Genomic DNA, 15,136 nt, shown 5'->3' with positions numbered 1-15,136 from the left:
GGTTAATGCAACAGTCCAGGTAAGATCTGATGTGGCTTGAGGTTTAAACCAGGTTGTTAGCAATTAAGATGGTGAAAACTGGCCAGGTACCGGATGTATTATGACGGTAGATCCCCAAATTTCCTGTTGGGTTGGATTTGGTTTCCATGACAAAAAGAAAAGTCAAGGTTTTGGCCTGAGCAACTGGAAAGATAATGTCATCATCAACTGAGATGGAGAAGACTGCAAGTAGAGCAGATTTGGGAATAGGAATTAGGAGTTAGATTTTAGAAATGTTGAAAGTGAGATGTCTATTAGACATCCTGGTGGAGATGTCAAGAAAGCAATCGAATGAATGAATCTGGATTTCAAGGGAGATGTCTGCACTGGAAAAATGTATTGGGGAGTGGTCAGCATATTGTGTTAGTTGCTCAGTCATGTCCAACTTTTTGCGACCCCATGGGCTGTAGTTTGCTAGGCTCCTCTGTCCATGGTTTCTCCAGGCAAGAATATTGGAGTGGGTTGCCATTCCCTTCTCCAGGGGATCTTCCTGACCCAGGGGTTGAATCCAGGTCTCCTACATTGCAAGCAGATTCTTTTACTGTCTGAGCCATCAGGGAAGCCCCAGCATATTAATAATATTTAAATCCCCGAAGCTGGGGCAGCTCACCAAGGGAGTGAATGTGAGTAGAGAAGAGAACAGGCCAATGTAGAGAGTTGAGAGAAAGAAGAAACAAACATCAAAGGAGACTGAAAAGGAACAGCAGATGGAATGGGAAGAAAGTCTGGGACCTTAGGATGTCCTGGGAGCCAAGTGAAGAATGCATTTCAAGGAGGGAGTCTTGAATCATGTCAAAAGTTGTTAAGATGAACTGTGACACATGACCACTGGTTATAGTAATGTGGACTCACTAGTGAATTCAGTAAGTGCAATTTCTGTGGAATGATAGTTGTAAGAGTCCGAATGGAGTGTTTTTAACAAAAAATAGGAAGAAAGGAATTAGAGACAGTGACAATATAGTTTTGCTCTAATGGGGATCAGAGTAATCAAGCAGAAACTAAAGGGTTAAGAGGGCTCAAGATGCACTAAATAACAGCATGTTTGTAAACTATTGGAAATAATCCAGCAGACAAAGAGAAATTGATTGAGAAGCAGTGTAGGAGACAAAGAATTCTCAAAGTCTGCTGTTTCATAGGTTATGTTTTTCCTCTCTTTTTTTTTTTTTTTAGTTGAAATAAGATATTTTGCAGGTTTTCAGAACAGATTGTACTGTTCAGACTGCTTATTCTCAAGAGGACCTTTAAAGGCTATTTTATCTTCTTCAAGTAAAGTTTACATTCCCTACTTTTGACTTCCTTTAAAAATGTTCAGAAAATGACATTGGGAGGAAATACTTTAAAAGATACATCTTCAATGTTACAGCATAAAGATCTATTAGATATGGGGTGTGTATGTGTGTGTATGAGTGTGTTCATGTCTGAGAGAAAATTTTGGAATTCTGAACTCTTACTTTATTTCAGCACCACGTCTGGAAATTCAGCGTCAAATACACAACAAAGAAACACAATACCGGTAAGAAAAGAGGTTTTCATGAGTTTCTCTTTTAAAAGCATTACAGTTCATGAAACTGTAACTTCTTTAATTAATGTAGAGATTTTTTCTAACAGAGTTTCTCTTTCATATTTTACTAGTACACATTTTAAAAAATAAAACATGTACTTTTTCAAGTAGAATGTGTTAAAGTGGGCAGGGTATCAATGAGAGGATGCTGCTGGGGAGGAGGGAAGTTGGTATGCAGTGGCTGTGATCACGTTTTTCCTTGTGATCTCACACTGCTCTCTGGGGTCCTGCACAAGCATAGACATCCTGGGTTACTTCAAAGTATTTGCTTGTATATGAGGAAACTCTGGAATTTAGACACGAAACAGATTGGGTAACTCATCTTACTTGGTTTGTTTGGGTTTAAATCACAGTCTCTTCCCAATATTCTCAGTTCATTCCTCTTCAAGTCATTCTGGGGCAGCTGGGTCCTTTCTACCTAAGCCTCAACTAGTCCCCCCAGAGGCCTCAGGTGACAATTGGGTAGGTCGGTATTATAGCTGTGATGAGTTCATGGAGACTCATTATACTAGCTTTCTATTTTTATGCAAGTTTGAGGATTTCCCTTAAAAAAGAAAAAGAATGAGCGATCTGTACACCCTTGGCTCAGTTTTAGTAAGGATCCACTAGACTTTACCCACAGACATTTCTGGAACAACATTTCCAGCTCTAATGTAAAGGCAGTGTGGTAGAGAAGAAAGATTGCAGGACTAGGAATTAGGCTGTAATGCCCCAAGTCACTTAAACTCTCCAAGCCTTGTTTTTCATCTGTAGAATGAGGATGATGAGACTTTAATAGTCTATTTGATATAAGATGTTTGGGATATGACAATGGTTGGGAAACTATCTGCAAGTGTACAGTGGTATAGCTGTTAGGAATAGATTCATTTCAAACAGACTACTCTGTGCACTGTGGGACCTTGCCCTTTGGTTTCTCTATTTCTTTCTGGATTCAGCATTCTTTTTCTACTCATGACCGCCCCCACCCCCCCATCATCAGCAGCTAAGAACATTTGATCTAGTGAGGTACATATTCAGAACCTTACTTCCACACAATTACTTTTGTTCAGTGTTAACATCTAAGAATTCATTTATTCTGGGGATTCCCTAGTGGCTCAGATAGAAGAGAGTCTGTCTGCAACTCAGGACCCAGGTTCCATCCCTGGGTTGGGAAGATCCCCTGGAGAAGGAAATGGTAGCCCACTCCAGCATTCTTGCCTGGAAAATCCCATGGACCATGGAGCCTGGTAGGATACTGTCCATGGGGTCGCAAAGAGTGGTACACGACTGAGCGACTTCACTTTCACTTTCACTTCTCAGACAGACTGGACGTATGTCTCAAACCCACAGAAATTTTTAGGAGGTGGGTTTTTGATGAAGAAATAGAAGTCAAAGGGAAACTAACTTAGATTAGAATATGATTTTAATGAAGAATTTTTCTACCTCTAGTTATCACTGAATATTCTATTACGATTCTTCAGTGAGTTTTTAACTTATGTAGTAGAGTTATTTACGGTCTTATTGTCCAAAGGAAGAATGTCCCTCACTGGCACTATATGAAAACATTCTTCCTCTGGTTAGTTGTAACCCTTGAGCTAGTAGTTAAATTGGAGTTTTGGAAACGGGAGCTTCAGCCTACCAATCTCTGTTGGCTGCCTTTTCTCTATCAATGCTAATCAGTTAACACCCTAGAGGTGACCCTCTCACTGGCTGTCTAAGACACTGAAAAGGGCAAGGTGCCAATTACTACATTTAGGATTTCTGCCTAGGGCTCCCAATTAGCTTCCAGGAGTTCAGAATCTATCTTCTTTCAATTTACATTTCACAGAGTTGAGAGCCCTGGGGGCTTGAAGTAACTGCTTCTACTTTAGTTACTGAATTTTTACATTTCTAAAAGAATACATTTAGCTTGAGGTGGCAGTTAGGATTAGAGACTTGAAGGCCATAGGATGGTCACAATTAGTGCTGCCGCCTCAATGCACAACCCCCTTCAAATCTTGGAACTCAAAGGATGATTATTTAACAGACCAGATTCTGCTCTGTACTACAAGGAACCAAATTGTAGGTGGGTCTCAGATGCCTCTTTTGAATAGTTGTGGTTAGCTTTGATAGAGAACACACGGATGAAGGATAAAAACGTCTTTAATTCTGTGAAGGCATCTCAAGCACCAAAGCAGAATGAAACACACTCTCCCTTTGTGGCATGTGGCCTCTGAACAGTACTTTAACATCTTGACTTTCCTGGTAAACTGTGCATTCTTAGAGTCTTTATTCATCTCTGCAGCTAAGTGGCTTCAGTCATATCTGACTCTGTGCGACCCTATGGACCGTAGCCCACCAGGCTCCTCTGTCTGAGGGATTCTCCAGGCAAAAATTCTGGAGTGGGTTGCCACGCCCTCCTTCAGGGGATCTTCCAAACCTAGGGATCGAACCCTTGTCTCTTATGTTTCCTGCGGTTTCTTTACCACTAGCACCACGTAGGAAGACCCATGCATCTCTATGCCCCTAAAAGAAAGTTTGTGTTACCAAAACGGCATTCAATCAATACCACCTGAAACAGAACGACTGGACTGAGTTCCAGGCAAAGCCCTAGGTGACTGACAGATGGCTGTCTCTCTGAACTGTCACAGCAGCAGATGGGGGTGGTTTTTTTTAGAATCATCACGATTGTACTTTTCTTCTCTTCCTCCTCCATGAATATTGTTATTATCACCTTAGAAATTAAGAAATTTAGAGTCAAGGAGATTGAGGGAGAGTCCAGCTGTTAAGTGATCGATGAGTCATATGTTAACTGCAGAGCAAGAACATTATGGTATAATCCAGTGAGAATTTACGTAGATCCACTTTGCAGGTGCCAGGTCACCCCTGTTTATCTGGGCCATATTAGAATGTTATTTGAGCTGTTGCCTTTGCTCCATTTTAACATCCTCTGACAAAGAACAGCTAGTGCTTATAAATCATCTCATTTAAAATTGTTTAGGAGATAAAAGTTCTATTGCAAGGAGGCGTGACCTGAACCAGATACCTGACTCAGGGTTTCTCCCTGTGAACTATTCCTGAAAACTGTGACACATAGAAACAAACAATGTAAAAACATCACATGACTTTTGGTTATGTGGAGTGGCACATCCAAAAATGAGAGTGTGGCTGTGAATTCATTAATGCTAGAATATGTATGAACTTTTTCACTCATTTTACAAAACTAGGTTTACTATAAAACCTCATAAGCCATTTAGGGTTCAAATTGTAATTCAGTGATGACTTCATTAAAGAATTATTAAGAGCCAAAAATATTAAAGCATTGTAAAATTTTTTAATTCATAAGGTCAAGTTCATAGTGCACTATATAGGAAGTCAACTTTATAAAAAAAAAAGCTTAAATTAGCTTTTAAAATACTACATTTGACAAACCGGGAAAGATAAGAATGCCTTAAATTGTGTCAAATTGTATAACTTCTATTCTTCTAGTACTAGGTATAACATAGCATTATTTTGCAGGAAGCATATATTTGGTCACATTTATGATATTTCTAAATTTTAGCATTCTGAAATAGCTTTCAAAAGATTCTTCCCTTTGACAAGCAAACTTTCAAATCACTAATGAATTACAGTTGTTAAATACTGCTTGTATTTCAAATGAACATTTTAAATGATTTAAAGGAGACATTCTTACTTATCTTGAAATGAGATCAATATAGAATTGCATTTCTATGTATATTTAAATATAAAGACTTGTTGCTGTTATAATAGGTTATTTTACCACTCTAATATGTAAGAAATGATATCTCAGAACTGTTTTAGATTTTTGTTTCCTTTCTTTTCCTTTTATTTTTTCTTTCTTCTTTCTTCCTTTCTCTTTTTTCCTTAAGCAAACTTGACAAATATAATGTGTACAAGTTGATGAGTTTTAACATATGTATACACACGTGAAACCACCATCACAGTCAAGATAATGATCTTTCCATCACTCCCAGAGCTTTCTCGTGCTTCTTTGTGATCCCTCCTACTCATTCCTTCCCACCTTATTTCCAAGGAAGTGCGTTTCATGTCATTATGTATTGTTTTCATTTCCTTGAGCTTTATACAAATAAAGTCATACAATATGCAACTTTTTACTGACTTTTTTCACTCAGCAAAATTGTCTTGAACTTCATCCACATTTTAGTGTGCATTAATAATTAATTTTTATTGCTAAATAGTATTCCACTGCACTGAATGCACCAGTTCGCTCATGCCTTCACCCACTGACTGGCACTTAGATTATTTCCAGCTTTTGACTTTTTACAAATAAAGCTGCTATAAATGTTCATGGACAAATCTTGGTATGGACATATGCTTTCTTTCCTCTTGGGTAAATCCCTAAGAGTGAAATGGTTGAATCACATGGTAATCTGTATTTTTAACTTTCTTAAAAACTCTCAAACTATTTTCCAAATTTGTAGTATCATTTAACATTCCCACTAGCAGTGTATGGAAGTTTTAGTTTATTCATATTCTCTCTGATTCTGGTAAGATCAGCCTTTTAAGTTTAGCCATTCTAATAGGTGAGGTGGTATCTCATTGTTGTTTTAATGTTCGTTTCCTTAATAACTAATGGTGTTTGAGCACCTTTTCATCTATTTGCCATCCTTCTATCTCATTTGGTGACATATCTATTGAAATGTTTTGTTCAACACAAATTTTTAAGTTGTTTGTTTCTTATCATTGGGTTTTGAAAGTTCTTTATATGTTCTAGATACATATAATTTTTCAGATGTGTGTTTTGCAGGTGTTTTCTTCAGTCTATGGTTAGTCTTTTCATTCTCTTAGCAGTGTCTTTAGAAGAGCAGAAGTTATTAATTTTGATGAAGTCTAATCTATCAATTTGTACTGTCATGGATCATGCTTTTGCTATCTGATTTAAGAAATCTTTGCCCAAGGTCACAAATATTTTCTTTTTTCTACCAGAAGGTTTATCGTTTTAGGTTTCACATTTAGATCTATGATTTACTTTGAGCTAATTTTGCCTGAGACGACCAGCAGCTGAGCCTATCACCAGGAATCTTACTTGGAGGAAGGCACTCCATTGCTCCAAAGTCCTCCCCATTCATGGGTCAACCTGCATCCAGTGACTAGTTGATGCAGGGCTGCAAGACCTGGGTCCCTTTTTTTGAGGGCAATCCTGAAGGGCCGGGCCAACTCGCTAATGGAATCAGCTCAGGCCGCTGTTGCATTTCTGCTTCTTTTCTTCTGTTATAGGTGTTGCTTATAAGAGCCATCTCCAATAAGCCCTCTGTAGCCAAATCTCTGAGAGTCTGTAACCCTGGAACTCTAACCCCATAGAATAACACAACCAGAATAAGTCTAACTGAATGAATGAGGTTTTGCGAATGGAAATTCACAAGAAATGCAAAGCAGCCATTGTGCTGTAACTGAGGGCAAGACAAAAGATATGAATAGAAACTGTCTCTGTAACTTTGATCATCCTTCAGACAAATCTTTCTTGATGTGAGAGATTTAATGAAAATCTGCAAACTTTAAGGAAGTAAAACATTTAATAAAGCATGGTAGAGCTTCTCTGGTGGCTTAGTGGTGAAGGATCCACCTGTCAATGCAGGACATATGGGTTTGATTCCTAATCAGGGAAGATCTCACACGCCTAGGAGCAACTAAAGCTGGTGTGCCACAACTACTGAGCCTGTGCTCTAGAGCCCGGGAGCCACAGCTACTGAGCCCATGTGCCCTAGAGTCTGTACTCCACAAGAAAAGTCACTGCAATGAGAAGCCCGTGCACTGCAACTAGAGAGTAGCCGCCCATTGCCGCAACCAGAAAAAAGCCTGCACAGCAGCAAAGACCCAACCACAGCCAAAAGGAAATACACTTTTAAAAGCATGGTAAGTTTCATGGTTTCAAACTAACAGTTGGCTTTTTCCCGCCATAAAAGAACATGAATAGTATAGAAATCAAATCTGCTAGTTCATCTAGATAGTATCTAATATTACCAACATTACTATATCTGGATGGGTAATGTTAGCTCCCCAGATGCTGGAACACGAGATGTTAGTCTGAGTTTCTACACACTGTTCAACCTCTCATGCCTCATTTTTATATCGGTATCTTGCAAGAAATGAGGTACTGATCCAGGTCAGGCTTTCCTGCTCCTATCCCACTGTTGTCCCTATATAATCATCTCAAAGTTCAGCTAGTTTAGTAACCTGGATTCTACAGGCAACAACTTCAACAGAGAGTTCAGGTCAAACAGTACATAGAGAGGTGGTAGTGATGGCAACATTGGTGAGAAATATATTTCTTTTTCCTTTGGCTACTATCAAGAAATATCAAAACTTCATTAAAGTTTTGGAAGGAAATTAGCTGCAATTGGCTAATGGCTTATCTTCATATTATATTTATCTGAATGATTCATTTCTTCTTCACAATAGCCGTCCACACTGGGAGGCAGAGGGACACTGTTGATCGTTGTTACTGAGGGGCCTCTGGATGGGAGCCTTGCCTGGGAGCGCCCTCCTGCGATCCAGGCAGGCGGCGTTGGGAGGAGTGTGCAGAGAGTGCTCAGCCTGGAAGTGCAGACACACCGTGTCTCCCCCTTCTTCATTAGCCAGAGAAGTCACATGGCCAGAAACAACTCCAGGACTGGGCAAGTGAAATCATATCGTGTGCTAGAAGAATTTTCAGAAATATTTTGGTAGACAAAAATTATAGCAATACTGGGGACCTCCCTGGTGGTCCAGTGGTTAAGAATCTGCCTTCCAATGCAGGAGACACAAGTTCAGTCCCCGGTAGGGGAACTAAGGTCTCACATGGTGTGGGGCAACTAAGCCCAGGAGCCACAACTACTGAACCCGCATGCCTAGAGAAGCCCATGCACCAAAAAGAAGAGCCTGCATGCCATAACTAAGAACTGATGCAGCCAAAAACACACAAACAAAACTACAGCAATATAAAGCTAGACATAAATAAGAAAATAATTAAACCTAAGAAAGGAAATACTATAGTTAGATACAAAATAAAATGTTACCTCCAGAACTTTTCATTTTAATAATAAGTTCTATCCAACTTAAGAGTTAATAGAGAGTTAAAAAAGAGTAGTTTAAAATAAGATTGGCCAAAGAACTAGGAAGTTTCCTTTACAAAATGCTCCTTCATAAGCAGTTAGGCAAGATGACCTGTTTTGTTTTTAATTTTTCTAACAGAGTAAATGTATAAGAAACAAAAGGTCCTGTTTTCACATGCAAATTGTTCCTTTTAAAAAATGTCAACAGGCAAAGAAATTTAGCCAACACGTGGCCCTGAAACAGATTGTTTACAGATAGACTGTTTTCCAGAATGTCCCCAAGAAGCATCAGTGGAGCAAAGGACCTCTGTAAACTGAAGTATTTGAGTGTCTGCAAATTTGTTTCATCAGATGCCCATGACATTTTTTTTCTCTATTTGGCTTCTTCAAATGGCAAAAAGTTCCAAACAACAGGCATTATTTTGGGAGGAAAAAACTTGGTACTTTGTGCTGACTTTTTTTTTTTTTTTCCTGTGAAAGTGGAAATGTTAAGCAGTACGTGTATACACACAACAGGAAGTTTTGAAATGTAGAAAGGGGAAAGAAGTTAAATATATATATATATATATATATATGACTATATAAAGGTTAAATATATTAGTTGAATTTAAGGGTTACTCTGAATAAATATTCTGGATAAACTCAAGTTTCATGTATGTGTCCTCAATCGTGTCTGACCCTTTGTGACCCCATGGACTGTAGCCCGCCAGGCTCCTCAGTCAATGGAATTTTCCAGGCAAGAATACTGGAGTGGGTTGCAATTTCTTCCTCTAGGGGATCCTCCTCACCCAGGGATAGAACCCATGTCTCTTGTGTCTCCTGCAGGCAAATTCTTTACCACTGTGCCAGCTAGAAAGCCCAAGTTTCATGTATAATTTGCTCATTTTCTGAAAGCTGAATGTTCAGATCAGAAGAAGACAGGGCAAGGGAAAAATGTGCTTTGGGGACCACGGAATCAATCAGTCTGACTATGAGAGCACACTTCAACTGCTGTCATCTGAAGAAAAATACTTTCCCAAACTTCTAGATTTCCTTGAGAGAGACTATCCCCTGAAGGGTTCAAGTCAGACTTTGGATGCTTGGAGAGAAGTTGGCAGAGAGTGGGGTGACTGGGGATGAGAAGCACAAGGATGCAGGCTCTCAGGGATAAAGTCTGGCCTCTGGCTGCCCTCAGTCTCATCAGGCAGGTTGGATAACATCAGCTTAATTTATTTTGATGGTTTTGTAAACTGAAATTTTCTGCTGGGAATAATAGCTCCAGGTCATCATGTCAATAGCTGAGCTGTTTAATTTAGGTAAGGTATCAGAGTGAATCAGTTATTTCAAAATATGTCTAATAATTTGAATCAAAGTGATGTATTATCTGTACTTAATGAGGTTCAGAGAAATGGAATGTTTCTCCAAGTTTTGATTAGATTTTGCTTCTGCAAAAACTTCACTCTCCCCTCAAAGTTATGCATTAATGCATAAAGATGAAAAGATAATTGAGTCTCCAGAAATTCTATATCTCATAAGAAAGTACACCACTATTTTAACCCATATAAGAAGTATTTATAAATATTCAAAATAAGTATTAGTACATATTTGTAGCATCTATTACAATATAATATCCTTCATATATTAAGGTCTCATATAAATCAATGAGGAAAAGATTAGCCCTTAAATTGAAAATGGACAAAGAACAAAATTTCCAATTTATAAGAAGACATACAAATACCCAGTAAGATATCCAAATGGAGACAAAGAAATAAAAACATTTGAATTTAGATATCATGTTTACCTATAAGTTTGACAGACATAGAAAGTATTGAAAATATTATTATTGTCAAGGGTGTAAGAAAAGTTTGATTCTCATGTCACGGGTGGGAGGATGTAATCTTAAATATGTGTCAAGAATATAATCTTTAAAATCCAGTAACCACTTTTTCCCTTTATACTATTAGAAAAACAAGGTCACAAAGATGCACATATATGCTTATTACAGGTTTGACGAATAGTGGGGAAAACTGCCTGTGCAAATAGTAAAATTTATTGTGAACGTTCAAAGTTATGATAGCTTTTAAAGCTAAAATTTGAGGGAAATGAGATTTTTATTCAAATATAGATACCTATGAAATTCTATTAACTGAAAATGATAAGAATTTAACCACAAGGATGAGATGGCTGGATGGCATCGCCGACTCGATGGACGTGAGTTTGAGTGAACTCCGGGAGATGGTGATGGACAGGGAGGCCTGGCGTGCTGCGATTCATGGGGTCGCAAAGAGTTGGACACAACTGAGTGACTGAAGTGAACTGAACCACGTATTATGGTATATTATGAATGTTTTGTATGTTATTCATCTTCAAGTACACACACACACAAGCCTAGAAGATTATACACCAAATACGAAGTTTAAGTCTGCTCAGGCTGCCATAACAAAATACCACAGACTGGTGGCTTAAAACACAGACACTGATTTCTCACAATCCTAGAGGCTGGAAAGTCAGAGATGAGGGTGCTAGCATGGTTGGGTACTAGCTTGCAAATAGTTGCCTCGTTGCTATATCCTCACATGGGTGAAAGGGGGAAGGAAGGGAGAGAAGGTAATAGAAAGAGAGAGTTCTCTGATTTCGTCTTACAAGGGCACTATGGGATCATCATAAGGACACCACTTTGATGACTTCATTGAAATCTAATGACTTCCCAGAGGCCCCATGTCCTAATTCTGTTACACTGGGTAATAGAGCTTCAACATAACGAATTTGATGGGACCTGGAACACACACCTTCAGTACATAATAACATGTGGCAACCTCTGGGTGGTAAAATTCTGGATGATTTTCACTTTCATTTTTATATCTTTTATATTATCTAAATTTGGGGGACATAGAATATTGAAAATTCATGGCCCAGTGATGTCACTCAATACATGTCTTTTTCCTTTCTCCTTTCTCATCTCTGTAATATTGGAGTCCACTTATCTGAGTATCTGTCCTCCCTTTCTCAACTTTTTTCACATTATGAGCTCCTGAAGGGTAGAAAATTTGATGAATTCAGCTTTATCTCCAGGCTTTAGCTCTGGACCTTACCTATCAACGGCAGTCAGTCAATACATGAATGATTCTCATGTGTTTGTTATTGAATAGCTGGTCACATTTTTCAGTTAGGGAAGAAAATGTTCTTGAATCATATAGTTAATGCAAAAGAAAATTAAATTGTAAGATATTTTAAAATTAGATGCAGTTCAGAAACATTCTTTAGAAAAAAGTAATCCCTGTTTTGCCTGCCTCAAATGCCTAAGGAAAATGCTATAAATTCTAGAACAGTCTGCTTTCCCTAGGGGCCATTTCTACTTGGAATCTTTCTTAAAATAGAAATATCTATGTCCGTGGTGGTAACTATATTCTGAATCTTATTAATTTTTCTCCTTCTGAGTAAAGCTGCATTTGGCCTTTTGCCTTCAAATGTGTTTTATATTCTTTTCTGACAATTATGTTCTGAAAATCTATAAAAATCTCCCATAATAACTTTCTTTGTGACTGCTTAACATGTAATGCTGAGATCTGAATGGTCCAATTTCAGAACTGCTTTGTGGTAAAAACAAACAAGCAAACAGCCTAGTACCCATAAGGTAACTTTCAAATTACTCAAGTTCTTAACATTCAGTATACTAGGAAAATAATCATCATTACTGACCATCTGGATTATATAAACTCATCTAAATTTTTTTCATTTTTAAAATTATTTTCAAATAATTGACAGAAGAATAAAGGCATAGCGGATTCATTTCGATATTTGGCAAAACCAATACAATATTGTAAAGTTTAAAAATAAAATAAAATTAAAAAATAAGTTGGAAAAAAATAAATAAATAAACATAGCAAATATACCTGTTACCAAGTAAAACTTCTGGCACATCATTGTTATAAAATACGGCAGAATAGTGTCACACATTTCCTTAACAAAGTAGGAAAGTCCAAGTTCTGTCGCAAAATTCTGTGTGATATAGCTTGTCCTGTATGAGAGTCTCCTTTTTTGTCTTTAGAGGTGTGTGTTTCATTTACTGATTCATGACCGAGGACATTCACCTGTCTCTCGGAAGTCATGATCTGAAGATGCTTAGTCTGTTTCACTTACATGATTGATTCCACCACTTAGAGCTGCATTGTCTTATAGAAATACATAATTTAAAAGTCAAATATCTAATTTAAAATGTTCTAGTAGCCACATTAAAGTTTTTAAATAAAAAGGTAAATAAACTGTAATACTGTATCTTCTCTAGGGCTTCCCCAGTGGCTTAATGGTAAAGAATCTGCCTACAATGCAGGAGATGTGGGAGATGGAGAAGGAAATGGCTTGAAGTGGTTGAAATGAAATGGAAATGGCAACCCACAATCCAGGTCTCCTGCATTGCAGGCAGTCTCCTGTGTTGCAGGCAGATTCTTTACCGGCTGAGCCACCAGGGAAGATGCAGCTACATAATGCCAATGCCACCACAAATACTAAGAGTTTCTGATCCTTATGGTCAAGAGCTCAGGCTCTTTCCTTAGCTGTAAGTTCCCAGGAGCTATACCACAGAAACATAAAATCTAGAGCTTAAAAAGATGATTAAAAAAATAAATAAATAAATAAAGCAACTTCCCTCTATGGGTCAAGCATTATGCTAAGCATTTTTCCACATGACCACATTTAATCACCACGGCAGCCCTCAGTAAGTTAGCATTTCCTCCATTTTTTAGAGAGGAGGAAATAGAGGCTCAGGATAATTAAATCACTTACTTAAAAGTCAAACAAACAAGTAATCAGTCAGATTCACACTTGAAACGAACAGAACCCATTCCAGTTAGTATTCAGGAGAAAATGGATTTCAGAGGATGCCTAGGAGAGTCAGAGAATCGGTCTCGGAGACTGCACCCAACTTCTCTGTCAGATTCTGGTAGAGAACCTATTACTGCCGCCACTGGGCAAAGGCTTCACAGCCCCTCCTACTTCCTCTAAGATGTTACTTTTTTTTTTTTTAAGATTTTTGATGTGCACCATTTTTACTTTTTTATTTTTTTAAATTTTATTTTATTTAACTTTACAATATTGTATTGGTTTTGCCATATATCAAAATGAATCTGCCACAGGTATACATGGGTTCCCCATCCTGAACCCTCCTCCCTCCACCCTCCCCATACCATCCCTCTGGGTCGTCCCAGTGCACCAGCCCCAAGCATCCAGTATCGTGCATCAAACCTGGACTGGCGACTCATTTCATATATGATATTATACATATTTCAATGCCATTCTCCCAAATCATGCCACCCTCTCCCTCTCCCACAGAGTCCAAAAGACTGTTCTATACATCTGTGTCTCTTGCTGTCTCGCATACAGGGTTATCATTACCATCTTTCCAAATTCCATATATATGTGTTAGTATACTGTATTGGTGTTTTTCTTTCTGGCTTACTTCACTCTGTATAATAGGCTCCAGTTTCATCCACCTCATTAGAACTGATTCAGATGTATTCTTTTTAATGGCTGAGTAATACTCCATTGTGTATATGTACCACAGCTTTCTTATCCATTCATCTGCTGATGGGCATCTAGGTTGCTTCCATGTCCTGGCTATTATAAACAGTGCTGTGATGAACATTGGGGTACACGTGTCTCTTTCAATTCTGGTTTCTCAGTGTGTATGCCCAGCAGTGGGACTGCTGGATCATAAGGCAGTTCTATTTCCAGTTTTTTAAGGAATCTCCACACTGTTCTCCATAGTGGCTGTACTAGTTTGCATTCCCACCAATAGAGTAAGAGGGTTCCCTTTTCTCCACACCCTCTCCAGCATTTATTGCTTGTAGACTTTTGGATTGCAGCCATTCTGACTGGCGTGAAATGGTACCTCATAGTGGTTTTGATTTGCATTTCTCTGATAATGAGTGATGTTGAGCATCTTTTCATGTGTTTGTTAGCCATCTGTATGTCTTCTTTGGAGAAATGTCTATTTAGTTCTTTGGCCCATTTTTTGATTGGGTCGTTTATTTTTCTGGAGTTGAGCTGTAGGAGTTGCTTGTATATTTTTGAGATTAGTTATTTGTCAGTTGCTTCATTTGCTATTATTTTCTCCCATTCTGAAGGCTGTCTTTTCACCTTGCTTATAGCTTCCTTTGTTGTGCAGAAGCTTTTAAGTTTAATTAGATCCCATTTGTTTATTTTTGCTTTGATTTCCAATATTCTGGGAGGTGGGTCATAGAGGATCCTGCTGTGATGTATGTCGGAGAGTGTTTTGCCACTCCTCTAGGAGTTTTACAGTTTCTGGTCTTACGTTTAGATCTTTAATCCATTTTGAGTTTATTTTTGTGTATGGTGTTAGAAAGTACTCTAGTTTCATTCTTTTACAAGTGGTTGACCAGTTTTCCCAGCACCATTTGTTAAAGAAATTGTCTTTAATCCATTGTATATTCTTGCCTCCTTTGTGAAAGATAAGGTGTCCATATGTGTGTGGATTTATCTCTGGGCTTTCTATTTTGTTCCATTGATC

At 38.2% G+C, this 15,136-nt stretch overlaps 1 protein-coding gene across 1 annotated transcript in view; it reads left to right on the top strand.

The window, feature by feature from the left end:
* The first annotated feature begins 1,394 nt into the window (after positions 1-1,394).
* The window catches only part of CCDC192 (coiled-coil domain containing 192), a 212,291-nt gene continuing 198,549 nt past the window's right edge, over positions 1,395-15,136 (top strand). The window contains exon 1 of the mRNA XM_070374845.1: positions 1,395-1,552. Within this exon, the coding sequence (XP_070230946.1) occupies positions 1,421-1,552 (132 nt within the window). The 5' untranslated portion in view covers positions 1,395-1,420. The remainder of the gene's footprint in view (positions 1,553-15,136) is intronic.

This window comes from Bos mutus, chromosome 7 (genome assembly GCF_027580195.1).
Source record: "Bos mutus isolate GX-2022 chromosome 7, NWIPB_WYAK_1.1, whole genome shotgun sequence".
NCBI lineage: Eukaryota > Metazoa > Chordata > Mammalia > Artiodactyla > Bovidae > Bos > Bos mutus.
The sequence above is the reverse complement of the archived record's forward strand: the minus strand, read 5'-3'. Positions and strand labels throughout refer to the sequence as shown.